At 38.8% G+C, this 21,726-nt stretch overlaps 1 protein-coding gene across 2 annotated transcripts; it reads left to right on the top strand.

Moving 5' to 3' along the window:
- Window positions 1-79: 79 nt before the first annotated feature.
- On the top strand, window positions 80-15,318 carry il17rel (interleukin 17 receptor E-like). Of its 2 annotated transcripts, none has more exons than XM_056368151.1 (19): window positions 80-344; window positions 3,116-3,450; window positions 5,024-5,051; window positions 5,737-5,886; window positions 6,743-6,849; window positions 6,996-7,110; window positions 7,443-7,487; window positions 8,269-8,408; window positions 8,731-8,802; window positions 8,910-8,964; window positions 9,101-9,264; window positions 10,138-10,182; window positions 11,254-11,311; window positions 11,428-11,573; window positions 12,757-12,816; window positions 12,914-12,971; window positions 13,583-13,714; window positions 14,355-14,399; window positions 14,496-15,318. In XM_056368151.1, exons 2-19 carry the CDS (start codon window positions 3,340-3,342, stop codon window positions 14,609-14,611), a joined length of 1,647 nt encoding a protein of 548 aa, XP_056224126.1. In that variant the 5' UTR covers window positions 80-344; window positions 3,116-3,339; the 3' UTR covers window positions 14,612-15,318. The 2 variants fall into 2 exon arrangements, with proteins under 2 accessions (XP_056224126.1, XP_056224127.1); XM_056368152.1 differs by having other exon boundaries at window positions 333-423.
- Window positions 15,319-21,726: the final 6,408 nt, after the last annotated feature.

Below are 21,726 nucleotides of genomic sequence, written 5' to 3'. Positions count from 1 at the left end.
CATAAAAGGTACAAAACATGATATGAGATAAATCCAATTTTTTCTGCTATATGCCAATTGCAATTGTTGGCGAAATTTTGAGGGAACAACTACAACAGGAGGAGCGATGGGTTATTACTTTAAAACAGCTCTTTCTCTGGAAACAGTAAACCACTTCACTGGAAACAAGTAAAATTGATGTATAATTTAACTGGTTTAAATTTATATCACCAAAAAGGAATTCAAGGATGGAAAGGCTACATGACTCAGTGAGACTGACATTTCTTACAGTGCAGGATGAGCAAAGATTGATAATTCTTACAGAGCAGGATGAGCAGCTTACAGCAGCTGACAGCAGGTTAAAGGTAAGTCAGGCCGTGATACAGGCTATAGAGGAAATCTGAGAGGAAGCTCACAATGGAAGAAGTACTTGCCTTTGGAAAAGTAGGTGTTCAACAGATTATAATGTTCGTATTCCCTGAATTTTGGAGTTTGTGTCTTAGCCCGAGGGCGTTTCCAAATCCAAACATCATTTCACTCTGTATTCCCATATCGGAACCGTTGTTATAATTCTCTTCTACTGGGTACAGACACTCACCATCGTGTAGTGTCCCAATTATCTTGTGCTGTCGCGAGGATTTGTTGTCGATTTAACAAATTATTTGATACAAGCTGTTTGACTCGTGCGTAATTACGCGCAGCATATGCCTCCAATTTATGACAAAAGATAATTAATTAACTGGCGATTGAGTTAAAAACTACTTTTTTTATTTTTCCTATTATTTATTATTATTATTATTATTATTATTATTATTATTATTGTTGTTGTTGTTATTATTATTATGGTCGATTGCCAAGACAAAAATAATGCCTTGGACACATACAAACATAATGAGATATTAACTTACTTTAAAGAGGGGTTATAACTTGTCATCTTTATTATTTCTTAAAGTCCCCCTCTGATGACAATCAAGTTTTTAACCTTGTTAAAATGTCCATATGATGTTTTTTTTATTTATTTATTCAAGATGTAGCATCGGATGTTAGCTAGCTTTTTAATTCATTTAATTCATCCATCTATTTATTGACATTTATAACTCACATGGTATATTATTCCAGTGGAGGAATCCCTAATTAATGACTTACAATAAAAAACTGCACACTTACTGCTATAACATGAGAATGAATTAGCAACAGTTATGAATGCAGACTTTAGGGCTCACTATTCTATTAAACTCATGGCTAATTATTAAAGGTTGGGACTAATATTTACAAGTTAGTTATTATCACACAAAAACCTACTGCCAATGTACCTGAGAGGTGTCATGACAGGGAGACAGAAAAACTACAAGTATTGTAGTACTCACACAGTCCCAGTAGGTAGAGCCATTACACAAAGCTAGTTAGACAACCAACAGAGCAGACAAGATACTCCAAACCCACTTCTGTGAAACAGTTCTTTTCATCTTCAGTTACTAAGACAATAAAACGGTCCATCTTATGTCAATAGCTCTGTCTTTGATCTTATACAGGATCAAACAATTTTCTGTCACCTCACGTTTTTTATTGAGGAAGCTTAAAAGAATCACAAGCTGGGCTAAGTGCCATCTGCAAAGTAGTTAATGGCCTATTGTTTACTCACATGCCTGATACTTTGTGTGTGCATCTATATCATTGACTTTGACATTGAAAATAAAACACACTGTCAGTGTGTTTTATTTTTTTAATTTAAAAAAATTCTTTTAAGGTGTATCATTGAGATGAAACAGTTGTCCTTTCCATGGTAACGAGATAAAATCAGTTTTTGGGTCATGATTGTAACTGACTATTGCAATAATCAGTTTACTTGTCTCCACTCCTTTGTGGTTCTGCCATTTGATCATTGCACAACAGGGAATTTAAAAGAAATGCAGTACCTGACTGTAAGTGAAGTGAGTTTGCCTCTGATCTGACTTTTTCTGATCTGTAAGTGAGTGCCTCAAATAACCTGTGATTAACTTGGAAGTGCTTGGAAGCTGAATTTGGACAACCTCTTCCCTGTCTCATTCCCAGCATTAGAGTGGTAAGAATTTCAGATGTTGCCTCAAGACATTCCTGTAGATGATTTGTGGCAACCCTGAAAAAGTACATTTTGTCTCTAAAAGTCATGTACGCTCTCATCAAGAAGAAAATTATTATGTTGTTACGGTTGGTTTGAGCAACGTTCATGCTCAGTATTATATGATAAAGATATGATAAAGAAACTGAATAATTGACTTAAAGCTGCTATAGTCAATATATATATATATATATATATATATATATATATATATAACTCTATGGTATAGTGAACCTTCAAGCTAAGTTCAACACTACAGTGTGTTGCCCATGTAAGGGCATGTTGTACAATCATGAAGTGAAGAGGAAGTGTTCTTTCTTTATTCAGAAAGGGGAGTTAAATGTCACAGGTCACGATCATAACAAACTAATGCCTTTGGACAAAATATTTGTCCTGTTGACATATCAACCAAATGTCAAGAAACGTCACGCACGTACCCACAGCCCCTTCCTATTTTGTTTTTTCCTGAATCTCAAAATTCAACCAGTAATTATCTTTCATTCAGCACTCCTTTACTTTGCCCTGTAGTGTTCAACCCTCAATAAAGGACTGAACTGGGTGAAAATGAATACTGAACATCATGTTTGTATCATCTTTCAGCCAGTCTTGTCTCCTCTTGACTTGACTGATTAAACTGGATTTATTGGAATTTAAAGATGTATTTATAGTAAATTACAGTAAAAGCTTTTCTTTCAGGAAACAGACAGAGTTTTTTTTGTTTAAAGCATGCAGTAAGTTGTAAATATTTTGCTCTTTTCTGTAAATCCTAATAGAGACTTAACTGCTTGTGCTTTGTGTGTGGGTGGGTGGGATGCACTGTTGACAGGGATTTTGTATTTCCACTTAATAGCAGTTTTTTTGCTATGACAGTCAAATATATTTTTATGGTTTATGATATATAATAATTGCTAATTACAAAAAATAAATGAAGAGGGTAAGAGGATGTGTACTATGATTTTTATGACTTCAACCAGTCACAACAAAGCTCCGCCTCCACTAGGGAATATTTAAATCCACTCTGTGCTGGCTCTTCCTCAGAGCACTACACACTGGATATCATCACATTCAGGATAAAATATACAAGAGAGCCTCCTCACCGTCCAACCACCTGTCAGCCTCCCAGCCGAGCCTCATCTGACCCCGCCACTCAGCCCGGCCAGAGAGGAAGAGAAGAGGAATCTGAAGAGCAAGAGGACAAAATAACACGTTACAAAACCCAGAGAAGCAGAAGGGAGGAAGAAGTCCAGTGCAGCCCCCTGAAGATGATCCTGTGGGTTGCCTTGCTGTCTCACTTTTGTTTGGGTCCGAATGGAGCTGTAGCAGAAAGCACAGGACTGGAGAGGATAGACACATGTGGCACCAGCTGTTCTCAGGTAAATCTGCATCCTTAGAAGCATTAACATCACATGACTTGCACTCAGGTTGTCACTTGACTCCTATTTTCTTATATTACATCACAAGAGTTGTGAATAAGTCTACTGCGACTACAGGGAAAAATACTGCTTATCCTCCTTATTATACTGTTTCCAGTAGTTAAAAGAAATGCACCCACACTTAGAATAACACTGTTCTATTTCTATAGCAATGAAAATACTGTTTCCAGTGGTTAAAAGAAAAACACCCACACTTACAATAACACTTCTACAACAACTAAAATACACTATAAGCACTGCTGCCAGCTTGTTTAAAAACTGTTTAAAAAGAAACCAATCTCAACATCGGTATTTTTTTCCTATACAGTTTCTAGTGACAGACCTTTTCAGGTAAACCTTAAGTTTGGATTTCCTCAGTTGCTCTCCAGGCACCAAGAGTCAACCAGTTTAATCAGGATGCAAGCACTCAAGCTGTGAAGCCGATTCCTGACACAGACACGACTCACCTCTTGACTCACTTAAACATTTGTATAATGACACGTCTTTGCAAAGATGAACATGCATGCAACACTACAAGCAACGGGCAACTGAGATCATCGTAAGGGAACTTGGCGGTTGTCTAGTTCCTGTAGGGTACTTGACATTTGAAGAATCCCATACAGGCTCCTTACGTAATCATTTACTTGAACCTAAGGAGGAAACAGCTGCAGGTCTATGTGGATTGGTAACAAACCATGTTTACTTTTCTCTTCCGTGACTTGAACAGACTCTGAAACTGTGAATATTTTAGCTCTACCCTTCTCTCTGTGATGCAAATGCACCAAAATAACACAATTCCTGCCAGTATATCTGCTCAAAAACGTTAATCAATATAAGAAAACCCCCAAACATAAGCTGCGTTCACTTTCAAAGCATCATCATCATTACCTACCAGGTAATGTGAATGACTTCATATACCTTGTGGGACGCTGAATAGCGCTTGGTCTTTGAATAAAATGAAGGATATAATTTAAAACAATGCTTCTTTTAAATAAAGCACTAGTATAAACATGGAACAACTGAGATGTTTTTATACACAGCAAAACCGAGAAGCACCTGCTCCACGCCATACAAGTCAAAACATACTCAGTCATCACTTGGTACAGGTGGTGTTCACGCATTTCCTGGCAGATGATTAAACAAGGCTGTCTTTCACAAAGCTCTAGAAGTGAACCTTGGCAAATAGCACTCGATGATCCTGGTGATACACGTTGTTGGACGACTTGCATCACCTGTGTGAAACCTTATAGTGGTTCAGCTTAGCACATACTCTTGTTGTGACTGCCAAATAGGAATGGATTGATGATTCACATAATTGCACTGTAGTATAAATACATTATCACAGGGAAATAGATTTTTTTCACAGGACCGCAGCAAAGGTAAAAACAGGTTGGGCTTCCCCCCCGAAGGAGCAATGAGGATGTAGAATGCTCCTTTGTTCTCTTTGTTCAGAGTTCATTTATTGTTTAACAGTTCATAGAGGAGAATCACAGGGTGCTTCATTTGTCTGTCTCTTTATCTTCTCTCCCTGCAGGGCCTTCACTGCAAGACCAAGCCAGATTGTGAGTATAGACATGCACGGCTACTGTATCACACCTGCACTCATGCGTGCACACAGCACCATTCTGCACAATAACTCACCTAAGATTATGCGTGGCTGCCAAGAGTCAATATTGTCTTTATCTAAAAAACAAAATTGTTCAGTGCTCAGAACTGCATCTATTGTGAGATACCGAAAAATTCTATTGAACAACATCAAACGTTTTTGAGGGTGTGAAAGCAGGATGCCCCATCTATCACAAGGTATGAGAAACTTTAAAATGCAGAACCACTCGACATGCAATGAAAGATAAATATCTGATATATTTTTTTAAACCATGCCGTAGAACTGAGTCACTGACAGGTATATGGGTGTCAGATTAAACCGTTGAACTCTATTCATTAAGCAGAACACATCAACAAAAGGTTTGAGTGAAGGAGCAATTAAGATGTTGTGAAGGACAGACAAAGATAGAGGGAATATCTGCATGTTTTATTCTTCCCTATAACCAGATGATTTATTTCTTTTGTCCTGGCTGCCGAGGCTGGAGACTTTTTTCCAAGGAAAGCACACACCCATGATGATGATAGCCACACTGGGACTCCGCAGAAAAAGCACACTCAGAGGCTTTCTGTATGACTGCATGCTCCTGAGTCAATACAGGCAGACAAAATAATGATTTACATTTATGATGTTTTTCTGTGTAGATGTGTTTCGCCCTCCGTGTCAGAACATTACCGAAGGTCTCAACATGTCCTCTGTGTTCCACGACATCAGTCTCTCCACGGTCATGAGGTGTGAGGGGAGGCAGAAGTGCTCACTCCGCCTCAGAATCAAAACTCTTCTCCAACTTACTGGTACGTAAATTCTTGGCTCAAAAAAGAGACTTTCCTCCCACAGAGAACATTTTGAGCTCAGGCCAGGGTGAGAGAGCTGCTCCCACATCCGCTAACTCTCTTAACTAACGGGAATGATATATTGCTAGTACCAAACAGTTACTGAAGCCAGATTGTGTCATGTAGATGCTGAATTTATTACGTACATTTCAAGTACATAAAGTTCATGAAGTGAATGCTTTAGCCATTAGCAGCAGGTTCAGTAAATGCAGTGCTTTAAAAAAAAAACAAAAAAAAACTCAAATTATAAATTAATATTTTGTAGCATGACTGTACATTCTCTATAACTGACCTTTCCCACGTACAGAAGTTGTTATTCATCTTATTTAACTTTTTCCTATTGAGGAAGTTTTAAATGCAGCTCTTTGATGACAAGCCAAAGTGGAACTTGTTAGAATTAGACATGGTTATCAGTGGTGACACATTCACTAGAATTTACAGATTAAGAGTGAAGGAAGTCTGATTTACAAAACCAACCACTTTCCATGTTCAAACTTCTTCTTTTGCCTTGTGACTGTGTGACAGTCAACATGTTCTGTTCCCGATTCTGCCCACAACTGCACGACCTGACAAGACGTGCTCGAAAACACTAACACTTGTAATTTAGCGACCTCCACAAATTTCTTTACCTCTCCGGGGTGGAGTAGGGGAATCCCTCTGACTAACAGTCCACCCAGACAATAAAATGTATATACACATAGTCAGTGTTTCTTCCTTCATGACACTGACACTAATGCTAACTCATGCTGAAAAGCATTAATAGTTTATAAATGGTTAACTTACTGTTACCGTTTGACTTCTACTTTTTTCCCCACAGAGTCCATCCATGGTTTGTCTGTTTGCACCGTCACTGCAGGGATGATAGTGAACTGCCAAATTTTCAGCTTCACAAGATCGTCACGTGGAAGAATGTCTGGGCTGCAGGTACTGTTAACAGCCCTGTTGTGTTCATTTAATCTAGAGTCTGATGAGTCTTTTCTGTTGTAATCCAAACATGTACAACAGTTTCCATGATGACATTGCTGCACATGTGACTTGAGTTTATGTGTTTGTATTTGCCCATTTTAAAGGTGGAAGTTGAGAATGATTGCACTGAGGTTTCTCCGAGCCAACAAGTGCAAGTAATAGTCAAAACTGTGCCGAGCTACTGTGGCATATCCTGGTTTGGCACCTACGAAACTCCAGGTAAGAACACGTGATGTATATTTGCACAATGCATAGGCTATGCAAACACACGCTGACGGGCACTTGATGGTGCGAAAACAGGAAGTACAGAAGCTGAAGTTGAGATGTATTAGATAGTAAAAAGTCCATAAATGGTGATGTTTAATCGCCAAAGTGTTTCCACGTAAATGATACAGGCAACTACAAACACTTTGACCTGCAGTTATCCTAAGATGAAGGTAAATGAGTCACACTAAGAAAATGTAGTGGGAGTTATGTCACATTTGTCTTGCTGTTATTTCTCCACCATGGCCACTTTTAGTCTTCTCAATTTTTTATACTTTTCTCCACAGAATGCATGATGGAAGATTTGAGAAGACATGTCCCAGACTGCATCAGTAAGTGCATTTTTTTCTTAAGCAAACTAGGCAATGCATTGATATGTGAAATATACAGTATTTTTGATTCTTTTGAAAAAAGCCTTGGTTAGGTATGACTCCTCATTTCAGCATATATGGAGGAATCTTCTTCCTTTTAGTGTTGTTTTATTATTGTAGACTTTACTCACACCCCGAGAGTTCATGTCATGACAACCACGTATTTTTAACAATCATTCACTGTTTATTTTCTATTATGACTGTTAATGTCTCGATGGAGCAATTTCTATCCTCCGTAGCTATGGTAACTAAGGTTTTATAGATAAGGACGCTGGGAAAAGCATAACTTAGTGAGAACTGCCCAAATCCAATCCTAGTCAAGGGTGAGTGACATAGGCAAAGGGCAAGAAACATATAATACTAATAAGGTAAGAACATGTGACAGTGACCCGGCTTAAGTAACAAATAATCTTTACACATATAGATTTAGACTATAGATAAGCCTTATTTAGGTAGGGTATGGAAGAGTGTTGTTCCTAGGAACATATGTGCCCTGTAGGACCGGACATCTTCAGAAATCGGTGTGGCACAGAAGATTTCAAACCACAGCGTGTATACTGTATGTCAGTCAGCCCTGTGCAATTTAATCCAAGGGGGATCAATCTTAATACATTTTAGAGACCTTAAGAGCTAAATGTACCCAGTGTTCAGGAACCACAACACAGGCGTTGTAATGTATGCCTCTTACATGTACACGAGTTGAAAATCTTTTTTCACTAACACTCACCTCCGTCTCTCTCAGCTGGCAGGCTATCGTACGATGTAAACCCAGAGAGGAAGGAGCTGAGCGTCAGTGTATCAGACATGCTCGAAGATCACAGCTACCACCTCCGTCTGTGCTACAAGGGTTTCATCTGTTTTGGCACAGGGGCGAGCACACTGGTCAGTCCCTCTATTCATTGGAAACTAGGAGAATCAGAGAATTTGTTTTTGAAGATATTGAATATGAACTCAGGAAGGTTACAACACATGGTTAAGGGAATACAGAGTCAAAAGCAGCGTGGCTATACTCACTAATGATTTCATGTCAGAGCGTGAGAGTTGTTGAAATCCTTCTCTGCCAAGTGTGACTCCAAAAGAAAATGTGGCTGATTAATTGTGTGACTCAAGAATCACCAAGAACCAGCCCACTTGCACATACAAGCACATACACAAATACCAAAGAAAGATGAATTTATATTACAAAACTTTGTTTATCTTTCAGATAAAGAAAGAGGAACCTGTAAAGGCTGCCACCCTCCTTTACTCCCGACCTCTGCCGTGCCTCTGCATCGAGGTAGGTCATAGGTTTCTGTCAACACTCCATCAAGCACATAGGATCCGTTTCAGTGTTTCATAATTTCGGTGAAACATAACATTATTGATACTCATTATGCCTCGCAGGGATGGTCAGCTGTGATGGATGCCCCCAGAGTCCAGGTCTGCCCATTCAAAGACCGTGAGTCTCTTGATTGCTTTTAGTCGCCAAAAAATTCAGTAGTAAATGGGGCTGTAGTGTAGTGTGCTGTAGTACTTCAAACCCAGTCCCTATATATATATATGTTGTGAAAGGTTGCAACTTCCTCTCCCTGCAGGTCTTGAGGAACTGTGGTTTGGAGTCGTCTTTGATCCACTGGAGGAGACGCTATCATGGGAGTCACTCTGTCCGGTTACCGCTGTGGTTGCTTTGTGCCAGGAAAGAGAAGGCGGCGTCTGTGAGGATCTGCCACATGCCTCCCAGAATGTTAGCAGAGGGAAGGTACGAGCCTTTAAAGTGTTGTTAAGGTTGCGGTGATTGCTGCTGATCACTTAAGCATGAAATCCAAAGGCTGTGTGCGTATGAGTCAACAACGCACAAGATTAATTGATACAAGGCATCCCAGGAATGCCACACAGAAAATAGACAGGATCCAGCTCATGTGATGGTAAAACAAGGAACTACCTCTGAAAACTGACTCATCGTGGCACTTTATCAGCAGATAAAGGTGCTGCCAGGAATAATATATTATAAGGAATTTGGACATGTCGTGGTGTTGTTGAATGCTGATGACTGATCAGAATATAGCTTGTGATGTCAGGTGTTTAGACTCCTCTTCTTCCTCTATGACTAAGCAAAGTTTATACTTTACACAGAGGAAAGAGGTTATGACGACAGCAAGGGTTTTTTTATTTTAATTATTTATTTGGTTGAATTTTAAAGTTGCCATTAACATTCTGAGAGTGACGTCTGCGGGAGTTACAACAAGTCAAGTTAAACCCACAAGCAGCTTATGCAAACAGCTGCTGAACTAACAGTACATTCGCATGAATGAAGCGAGAGCCTGCGCACCTGTGATGAAAATCTGAGACTGAACTTACATCAGAGATCGTCAGCTGTTTCCATGTCACTTGAGAGGGGAATTCTCTGTTGATATAAAAATAGCCAGTGACGCAGAGAGTCTCCCATCTGAGTCCAGCTGACCTGAAAAGACAAAAACAAGCCTGAACCCAAGCTAAATGAGTAGTGCAGCGTTCAGTTAGTCTGATCTAAACTTAAAAACTGCAGGCTTTCACTTGAGAAGCTGTGACACTGCTTCATGTTAATCAAAGTGTTATTTCATCTATAACTAATTTGTCAATCTTTGCTTTTCAGATAACATTTACTGAAGTGGATCCACACCCTCAACTGTGCATGAAGGTAATGATTACTTTCCCCCCTTTGGCTCTTTAGGAGTGTCGCAGTAGAAAACCGATACGGCTGACATTTTTAGTGGTAACCTAGAGATTGCTCCTCACTTACATGGTAGAATTTAAGGACAAAGCAAAAAGATTTTTTTTTCCTCTGTTTTGGTGTCTGATTACAGTAAGATGCCCTTTCCCCTGAAGCAACTGTGCAACATAGATTTAGATTAGAAGATTGAGTCTGTACACTACATACAAGACGACTGGTAGCAACAGATTTGCTATGATTAGTGCAAATACTGGAAACTGGGGGAAAACGCTAGCATTGCTCTCTCTATGCGTAATGAAAGCCGCGCACCAGCACCTCTAAAGCTAGCTAATTAACAAATGATATATCTATTTGTTTAATATGTACAAAAAATGTAGAAAAGTGTAAAAAAAAAAGCTTGGCTGGGCCAACCAATAAAGTCAAAAACACAATTAACACAATACAAAAAACCCAAACGCAAACAGTCCATCACGGCAAACCACGACAGAGCCAGGCTAAATGTTTGCCCAACTAAAGGTTTCCTGGCTATCTGCTATTAGGTAAAACATAACCAAAACAGCACTAGCAGTAGGGTCAAATTTTCATACACACATAAAGGCGCCATGAATGTATTATCTAACTCCGAGCTCGCAAATAACCTTAATCGTATTTCCCAAAACTGAGTCAGTGCACTGAAGTTCATTTGTGTTCATTTCATGTTATTACATCATTGCAGCAGTCATATCTGCCCGTGTTACCGCTAATCCTTTGTGATATTGACAGTATTTGTAAAGACAGTTTGATTAAAGAAGGAGTGGTTATGAGGGGGAAGTTGTGTCCACACCTTAATCCATTCCTGCTAATTTCAACTGTGAGAATTCACTTGTAATCTGCTCCTCAAGCTGTTCACTGGAACTCTGTCTGGGAGCATATTATGACGTGTTAAATAGGCTGTAGGAGGCAAAATCTCACTTAAATCTCTTTCTCAGTGCTAATGGACACTTTATGTGATGTGCTTTTTACAACTGCTGCTATAATTATATCTTTTATCCTCTTCAGTTTACTGTAGGCTCTCAGTCCTGGACCAGGTGCCCCTTTGCTGGTAGGAGATTCCAAGGTAGCCCTTTTTTCTTTTTCTTTTTTTTTTAAAAACTGATTATATTGTCAAGTTAATGCAGTTTAAAGCATTGTAGAATTGCTCATTATAATGATGAATGTGCAAATAATTTCCAGCATGGGAGGTCGCTGTGACAGGACAACAGGGCCATAAAGAGCTCAAGATTACGTCACAGATGACTGCAACATTTTCCGTGGGGCTGTGTGTGAAGTCTCCAGGGCCTGGTGTGTGCCAGTTGACCAAAACACACCCTGTACATGTGGTATGTTTCACACTCTTGTCAAGACAAACCTCATCTGAATGTATAGCAGATTTCAAAAGAAATTTGGTGTTTGATGATAGTGGTGGAGACGTCTGGGCCCTTTTATTCTAAAATCCTAGTGGTGGAAAGTAAAGTGCATTTACTCAAGTACTGTACTTAAGTACAGTTTGTACTTACGTGTACTAACTTACACGTTTGTACGTGTTTTACTTGAGTATTTCCATTTTATGCAACTTTATACTTCCATTCCGCAAGTAATGTACTGTACTTCCTAGTCCACTACATTTATTTGACAGCTTTAGTTCCTAGTTACTTTTAAGATGAAGATTTTACACAATGGATAATATAAGAAGCTTTTAAAATACAACACATAAATAAAGATTCATCTTCTCATCTTCTCACATGGTTTAATTTCAATTTCAAATGATCCAATATATCAACAAAAATCAACTTTGTTTTTTCTTCTTTCCTCTCCCATTAATCATCTCATGACTCCAGAGATTTATCTGGCGTTCCCAGCTACAACAGTGACATACTGCTTACACAATGACACTTACACTTACACAGTATTAATCATCTTCTGATGTCATATGCAATAATAATAATCAGTCAGAGGGGGCCCACCCAGTGCTTTCATTATAATACTTTTGTAATGTATTTTGACATTGCTTTATTGATAAATTTACCAAAGCAAATGATCTAAATGTTCCACCACCTGCCAAAATCTGCCATAAGCAGATTCACATCATTTTGATACTCATCAAACCTTTCAATGACCCCTTATGGCCTGTACGGATGCATGAAGGAGCTGTCACGGCATGCTTGTAATGATAGCGTATCATATTCTTGTGTATTTGCTTACTGTTGTTTGTATTTCTATTTCTGCTGCTGGGATGCAGTAACTTTTCTCGAAGTTGTCGTAACCACAATCAGTAATCAGCAAAGCAATTAGAGGTAATCAAACCTTAAAAATAGCATTTTATAATCTCATCTAGCAACACATATACAAGTCATATAAGTTGTTCAACAACATGTTTTCCGGTACTATTGTTGCAGGAAACTCATTTGTAGGTCATGGTTGATGATGAAAGAGACAGTAAAAGCAAAACAGACATGACAATATCTATAACACCTGCACAGTTAAGATCTAACGGGTTTTTGGTTTCTTTTGTCTATTTCCCAGGAGAAAAAGAAAGCTGTTGTCTTAAACCTGGCAGAGGAACTATGCAACTCTTGTGTCCAGGTATGTTTGTCTAGTTAGATATTAACTCCTTTGTGCCAGAACTGTGTGTTCCATGACATTTAGACTGACAATGATTTTGAATGCTGTGTTTGGACAGGTGAAGAGACTCGGCGTGAAGTATGCTGCCACAGTTACGCACTGTCTTGAACAATGCAGTAAGTATGGTTTTTGGGCTACTGCTCCTTACAGACTGGGAGATGAACACTTATATTCTTTTCTCTTCTCTTGGGTTCATCCTGTGTGGCCTATATCTGGCTGGTCGCAACTCTTTATTTTCTTTCCTTTCTCTGTAAGTAATCACAACCTGGGGCACTCTGGGTCAGTTTGAAATTCAAAGTGAAATGCAAAGTGCATTTTTTTTTTTTTGTTTACTGTCTTGGAACGTCTAATGGGATAATCACATATGCATGTACCTTTGAAGTTTGCTGTAAATGGTTTCTTGGCACCATTTGGAAAGATAAAAGGATTCTCTGCACCAGCATCATTTACTCCACTTGAATTTGGAGTGCAATAATGGATGACACCATGTGTAAACATAAGGAGTCTGAAGAAAGTGAATCTCTGATGTGCTGTTCTGAGTTCGTTTGCGGTCCCGTTTCTTTCATATAAAATCCTATTGAGTGAGTGCCATGCGTGCATCAGTGTATACACTGTATTGGGGGGAAGTGGGTTCCAATAGCCTTCTTCTGTCTGTCAAACGAAAGAAGATGTTGTCTCCACCATCTTGAATGTAGCGAATCCCAACAACTGTAACCTCTCTTCACAGATCAGTCCTCACCTCACAGACATGTCATTGGCAGTCGAACTTCTTTGGACTTGACCTGGGTCGTCGTACCAGCGGGTGTTTGCCTTTCTGGCATCATAATTACCGCTCTGGTGCTCCATGTGCTGTTAACCGGTAGGTAGAAAATTACACTATCAAGTTCAGGTGTGCAGTAGTTTTCTTCTTCTGTTGACATTCTGTAATGTAAGCAAAATTGATTTAGGCCCACTTCCAGCAGTCACCTTTCCAACCCTCAGACTTTGTTGCACGCTCCTGATAAGTAAGAGGGCTGGACACTGGAGGAACTAACTACAGTTGTTTCTTTTTCTAATGTTAAAAACAGTTATTATGTACTGTATTTTTGTTTCCCTCTCATTGATATCTGATTGAACTGCATGATGTTTAATGGTGGTTATTACAGGTACAAAACACACTGTGTCAGAAATAATTATACACTTGCCTCAGGTGATTACAGTTTGATTTATCACTGTGCCAGAACATGATCACAAGCTTGTGGCCTTCGTTGAACCTGTGCTGCATCTGAGGAAACGATTTGTGTTTGCATAGTGTACAACATTAGTTGTTTGATTATAAGACGGACTAGATATGAACTTAAAGCATGACCTCCTCTGTGAATGATTGCCGTACAGTAGGCAATGGCAAGTACTTTGACTGTGTTAGGGAGTGCAAAATGCACAATGACTTGAATGAAAACCAGGCACTGAATTTGTCTATTGGTATATTTCCTCATCTGATTCTCCATGTTTTATTTCAGTGCATCAGAGGAACCAAAAAAGATATAGAAATCAAAAGCAAATAGGTAAGAAAATCACCTCATTAGTTTTACTTTTGTTGCTACTTTTTCAAATAGCTCACTTACAGCTCAAACGTGACCCTATTATTCCTGTTGTTGTAGATCATGCTTTTGACTCTGTGGCCACTGCATTAAAAACTCACCCCCACGGAGGGATCCTCATACCTGATTCACTGCAGTGTGGGAACACAGAGAAGGCCAACTTAATCTCACAGTAACCAAAAAACGAATATATGCAAGGTTCAAACGTAAAGATGCCATTTCTCTATTGAAAATGGTGTACAATGTTGGGATATTAACATTGAGATATTTCAAATGTATGTATATGCTGGTTAGTATGCTTGTTACATTTATTTGCCTGTTACAGTGTATTTTATTTGTCATTTTTTAAGTTAAAATATTCATTCATCTTCCAGCAAATTTTTTCTAGTTCTATTTTCAATAAAAAAATTAAAACAAAACTATTGCTTTTTTTGAATGGTAATACAATACACAATAATACTGTTTCACAATATCTTACACAGCAATTCTATGTAATTATTTGAAGTCATTTTCCATTCACCCTGTTCTCCTGCATTAGACACACCCACACTTTATCAAGCCAACGCCATTCACCTGCTCACACAGCTGCTCCTGATTACACTCACCCAGTATATAAACCCCAGCCTTCCAGTCTGTTTCTCGGGCTGATTGCCTATTGAAGAACCTGTTTGGCCCTGACTTGCCTTTATTTATTTATTTATTTTGTCTGAACCCTGGAAATCAAATCAGGCTTCTGTCCCTGACTTTGAGAACTGCTTTTGAGTCTTTGGGCGTAATCTATATGTTCCTGTGCTGGCTCATTCAGCCGGAGCCTTCAGGTTTACCAGGAAGATTTCTAACAGTTTTTTTGGGGTTTTTTTTTATTAACCTGTCAGCTCCAGTTTCTGCCCCCCCCCACACACACACACACACACACACACATTATATGGACAGGTAAATGGAAGTTAAGTAACAATTAATTATTAAAGCTGCTATAATCAATATTTTTATATTAACAGTGGTTGAAATGACCATACACAGTGTGAAAACTGTCACTTATAGTGACGATCAGAGGCTTATCACCAGCTTAGATGGAAAGAAAGTGAATATTTATAACTTACATTCATCAAGGTGGACAGAGACATCAAGATGTTGCTCTCTATCTGCTGGATGTGTAAATAACTGTTCATAATAACATGTTCACTCTATCAACTGAAAGGTGATAGTAGCAGTCAGAAATATTCACAGAGATGCACAGTTTTAGGATGAAATGCAGCTAACTGTGTTTCCATAATATCATGATCTATTTTAAAATTATGAAACATATTTTTCTGTTTGTATATTATTAGCATTTACCTGCAAGTGGATTATGTCTTATTGAAGAACTGGCCATTTGCACATTTTTTGTGATATTTCTGTTTTTCATTCATCATTAATCTAAAACAACCTCAATTTATCAGGCTTTGAACTCAAAGTAAATATTTAACCACTCCCATTAGCTACATAACAAAAGTCTAGTCATACTAGTGTCTATGCTGTAGGCACAGCGGTGCTTTGAACTGAACGGTAATGTTTACCATGCTCACTATCTTGTTATAAATGCTAAAATGTGCTAATTAGCATCAAATATAAAGTACAGCTGAGGCTGATTTTTATAGTTTTGTAAGCATTTGGTCATAAACCAAAGTCATAAACCAAAGTCCTAAGCAGTCGTGTGGTGGTGGCAGGACCAGGTGGCGGAACAATATTTTGGAGACATTTCAGGACCAAGGTGGTGGACTGTAGAGCTAAAATAAATATCCATGATACATATTCTTCCATATCACCTTTATTAGATAGGTACTGAGCAAGGTGGGGAAATTAAATTAGAGCCAACCCCAGGAAGTACATTTTATGCGTCTTAGCTCTGTTATCTTCATGTATCTCTGTCATCATTTCATATATTGTTTTTCTTTGACTCTCACCACATCCAAACTCATAGTCCACTTAAAATATGCTACTAATGTCTGGCCCAATGTGATCACCTCTTACAGGCCCAGCAGCAAACTATATTAGAAGTTCGAAGGGCCTTGGTGCAAGTGTGATGGAAACCATTTAAACATCCTGGATAGCTACCTGGAATGATCGAAAGCTTCGGTGCTGAGAAAAAGGCGCCTACATCTTCCTGTCATAGTCTCTTCCTCTAGCTCTTAACCATGATACCTGCATCTTTTGCAGGAATGATTTCTGCTTCGTTTACATAGACAAATGATGTTGTTCAAAACAGGATGCTTCCAGTAAAAAGAACAGAGGTATCTCTGTGCAAATACTGGCGGCCTGCAGGCTTGCACATGTATAAAATCCAACCAATGAGCAGACTTTCACACATGAGGAACTTGTTACTGTAAAATTCTAAATGGGTCAGTCTTTTAGTCTGGGTGTGATAAAAACACATTTCCTTGTTAGATTGGTTTTGACTGCACATTGGGGGAAAAAAATGCATGTAAACCACCTGGTTAGTTCAATATAAAACAAGGGAGTAAAATAATGCGCTCTTTGAGATGATACAGCTAAACACCTCTCAGGAAGTCATCTATGTTCATCTATCTCTTTTCCCAAAGCCTGGATATACAGGGATTGCTTCCTCATAAAGAGGCTGAATCTACTGGCATAAATCATAAAACATTTCCATCTGTGTTCAGGGAAAATTTCACTGACCTTCATCTGTGTGTTTTTATTAATCATTTAATTTAGTCACATGGAGGAACTAATTCAATTTAACAGCCTTGTCATTACAGTACACATCATTATACTTCATGGTGACAAAGCAAAAAATCCTGGAACTGAAACAAAGGTTGCCAAATGTTCCCAACAACTCCTACTCCCTTGCTTAAAGGCCAAGTTCACACAGTTTCCCCGCTTGCCATGTCTTGCATTACATGCATGTAATTGCATGTAAGTTTTTATTTGAACACAATTTGGGACACCTGCCAATTTTTTTTTTTCTTTTTGTACAAGCCCAATACATATTCGATATTTGATCTACTCAACAGGAACATGTCTTTCACAACAGGTTCTCAAACCTGAACGACCATATAAATGTTTGTTTGTTTGTTTGTTTGTTTTGTCCCTCTGATATGGAATGGAATGTCTACTGAAATAGTGCACCCGACCTTCATCGTCACGGTTACAATAATAAACACGCGGTTAAAGTTGTGGAACGATTGTGGTTAAAGGAAACAATGATGTGTAGTTGTTTAACAGGAAATAAACATTGGTCTACTGTGTTTTCATGACCCATCAATGGTTTATTTATAGTCTTATATTTCCAGAGTCAATATTTTTAATTTATTTATTGAAGGGAAAAAAAAAATATATTGCTAGTTTTGGCAGTCCAATGTTTTGCCCTTCTGTGTGCATTCCCGCCAGGACTTTCCCGTTCCTCCTTACAGTTTTTTGTGTCACCTGTGGTTAGCGCAGTGGTTAGCTCTGTCGCCAGACAGCAAGAAGGTTCCGTCTTCAAACCTTTTCTGTGCCAAGCTTGCATGTTCTCCCTGTGTGTGAGTGGGTTTCCTCTCGGTACTCCAGCGTCCTCTCACAGTCAAAAGAGAAGGTGGGTGTGAATTATTGTATCTCTGTGTCATCCCTGTGATAGACTGGTGACCTGTCCAGAATGCACCCTGCCTCTTGCCCAGTGTCACCTGGGGGTGGCTTCAGTCCAGCCTGGTATATTCCTCTGCTTCCTCCCTCATTAACTCCAGCCTGCAGTATTTAGACCCCGCTCCTTCCCGCCGCCAAATTGCTCTTTGTAAAAACGCAATATCGATGCTACAGCTGACTCTCCCACTTCTAAAAAAAAATCCTTGTGTTGTGTACGATCCTGCCCAATTCTTTTGTTACTGTGCTTCAGGGACTTCCTGGTTTGCCAGCCAAGCTCAGCTCCTTGTTTGTCTCGTGTGCCTGCTGAACAGTCAGACGACTGCCTGGTTAACGCCATTGTCTGCCCTTACTCAGCGACCTATGCCTCTGAGTCTTAGTTCTACTTTTGGGTCTTAAATTGTTGCATTGTGGTCGACACCATCAGCCTCAACTGATGCCCCTCTTAGCCAAACCTAAGAGGGGCGTGAGAAACATTTATACCTAATTACATGAGCATGTTGACATTCTCAAAGCATTGGGCAAATTACATAAAGTTTTGATGATTGCCAAACGGAATCAGATTTTTAAATGTGAACGTGTTTAAAGGTGAAGGATGGTCACGTAACCTCAGTCATTGTTTTTCATTTCAGATTCAGAGTGTGTGAGTATAGGAGCGACAACAGTTTGGAAACGCCATTTGAAATACTGAGGTCATGAGTCCAAAGATCTCAGATTTTTTTGTCAAATTTTACTATTCAATTTACTGTTATATTATTCTGTATAGATTTCTCTATTGTATAAAGGTTTAAATGGTTTCCTCTCCACAATGCCATGAATTAACAGTTTATTGGCCTGAAAGTTGACACATTTTTTAACACTGAGTCTAAAAAGAATCAGCTCAGAAAATATTCACCATGTGTAAGTCTTATGGTTGCTATAACCAGGAAATACACTCCTCCAGATAAAAAAAAAAAAAAAAAGCAAATACACTTTCCTTGGAAAACGCACCTTTGCATTCTAATTTAATAGTCATGTATAACTGTTTAAACCTCAAGGCATGCAGGTAGTCCCTTTTTTTTGATTTCTGATGTCATGTGAAACCTTGGCCATTTCCATCTAGAGCAACCATCTTTCTGGATCACGTATCGCTAAAAAGCAATATGGGTTTCTTGTATGTTTCCTTTGCAATTCTACGACTTTCCAAGGGAGACCTGACAAAAACATTATCCTCATCTGATTATATCATAAACACTGCATCACCGGGCTGATTTCCAACACTGATCTGTCTCAGTCAAAGGGAGGGTCTGTGTTGGTACATGCTGCTGTAAGTGGTGACTGAAAAAAAATAACATTAGATACAATTTTCACGCTGTAATACTTTGTGATCAAGATAATGCTGATAGTTATTTATGAGAAAATTATTCCTTTTTTGACAAAATGAGAAAACTGTAAGAACATTACAATAACAACTGGTCATTTACAGTAAAGGCAGTGCTCATTGTACACAGTTAAATAAATGGCGGACAGTGCCATCTTCAGGCCATTTCTTTCAGAGGAAATTGTTATTACAGCTAATACCTGATATTGTTCCCCATCAACATGTTATCCACTTGATTAATGGAGAGGCTAAAGGCCACGAGCTGCAGAGAGAACAGTGGAAACACATTATTGGATTCTCCCTTTGGTGTTACTTTTGTAAGTTATGTTTTCCGTATTAATTTCTGGCAATTCCTGTGCTGTATCAATCGTTATTATAAAGATGGAAATGTAAGATCAGGTTTAGCTTTAGCCGAAGGTTCAGAAAATAACGCACAGCTGAACTTAAGCGTCTCCATACACACACACACACACACACACACACACAAACACACACAAATCTTTAAAACCCTGGGAACCTACTGAGCTCCAACAATGAGTTGTTGTTTACTTTTCCAACCAAACTTAAGATGTGTCTCAAAATCTGATCATTAGAAAATGAGAGAGGGGAAAAAAGAGCGGTTGCAATGTACCGGATCATCAGCCCTGACAATTCAGAAGACATGCCATGTTAACCAATGTACAGTTACTTTTTATACTATAACTATTGGCAGAATTACATAATACACTGTCATTGTCATTTGGGACATCTGAATTATATTTAAGTTCATTGACTAATTATACAGTGCCCCAATGTTCATTGAATCACCAACAATGAAGCACATCATTGTCACTAACCTCAGGACCTTCACTCAATGTGTTGTATTATGCAACAGTGGCCACAAGATGGCAGCGTTCACCAAGGCTTCACTTCACTGAGCCAGACTGACTTACTAGATATCGATGGGTTTGTGCTCATGGTGCAAATCAGTGGAAAATATTACAGTCACGCTAATAACAGAAGTGATTAGGAACATTAGACCAGTTGGATGAGAGGAGTCTCACAGGTGTCTGAATGGCTTCAAATATCTGTGATTTACTGAAGTGGAGTTGTGACTGGATGCACTGAATATGTTGGAAGCGCACTTGAGCAAGGCATTAAATCCTGACACAATCACAGTGAAGTCACGTAAGGCTTTGTAACAGAAGTCTGTGTTTTAAAGGCAGCCAAACAATGATGTTGAAAGTACAATGAAATGTGTGATATATCATCAGTCTGTGATGTTTAATGCTGTTATGTGTTAATACTTTACTTTTTTTTTGTTGTTGTTGTTTTTTAAATGAAGTTTGTAGTTTACCTTTTTTTTTTTGACTTACCCATTTTTCTTCAACAGACTCCTGGTCTGGTTCTACTTTCCCTGCAGGCACGCAGCTGGTCACCAGCGCTGTTAGATGTTGATGTTTGGCTGAATGTAGGCTGTGATGTCAAGTGAACAAAATTCAATGTCAGGATGTCTAATGCCAGTGCCATTATGATGCTGAAGACAACTGACAATGATAGTTTGTTGGTTTTTAAGTTGTGTTGTTAAGTAACCAAAATTCACCGTCTTCCAAATCCTTCACGCCGACACTGTCTTGATATACAAGTACCAACATTCTAGTGATGAGCAAGACCCAATGTTTGCTAAACATCAACGCACAACACAAAGTCAGTTAGCCAACGCAGATTTTCATTTCCAACTTAATTGTAACATCTGTCCTACAAGTCCGACGTCTTTATGACGTTACATTGACGTCCAGTGCCAGCAGGATGTCGATTAGTGTTTTATACATTACCCAGAATGCCCTTGGATAATCTCTGTGAAATGTAATACACTCAGCTGTGGGCTTTACATCTATATGGATAGAAAAATGTGGAACACTGATTCCGACAGTATGCAGAAATAATGAGAATTTCCCTTTTTTGAAGTGTAAGAAATTCACCCTCATATTCAAATCTATTACATCCTACAGCTGCATTGCATTTATTTATTTTTTTTTATATCTGAATGCCTCACAGTAAAAGTCAGAACAACAAAGAAGACCTCTTTCAGTCCGATTGAGTGTTTGTCTTTGATGTTTCAGACTGTTGAAACATTTCCTAAACTCAAACTCTGTTGTAGCTGTGCTGGAATGATCTGAACATGATGTCATGCTGTCTAAGCTTGGCCAGTTAGCCACAGGGATGAAAATGCCAGGTACAGTGCCAGCAGCTGTTTTTGGTGAAATTTTCCTTCTAAACAATTAAAAGCAAAGGAAAGACAAAAAGAAGCACTGAAGCATTTTTTTTTTTTTTTTG

This window comes from Seriola aureovittata, chromosome 22 (genome assembly GCF_021018895.1).
Source record: "Seriola aureovittata isolate HTS-2021-v1 ecotype China chromosome 22, ASM2101889v1, whole genome shotgun sequence".
Lineage (NCBI taxonomy): Eukaryota > Metazoa > Chordata > Actinopteri > Carangiformes > Carangidae > Seriola > Seriola aureovittata.
The sequence above is the reverse complement of the archived record's forward strand: the minus strand, read 5'-3'. Positions and strand labels throughout refer to the sequence as shown.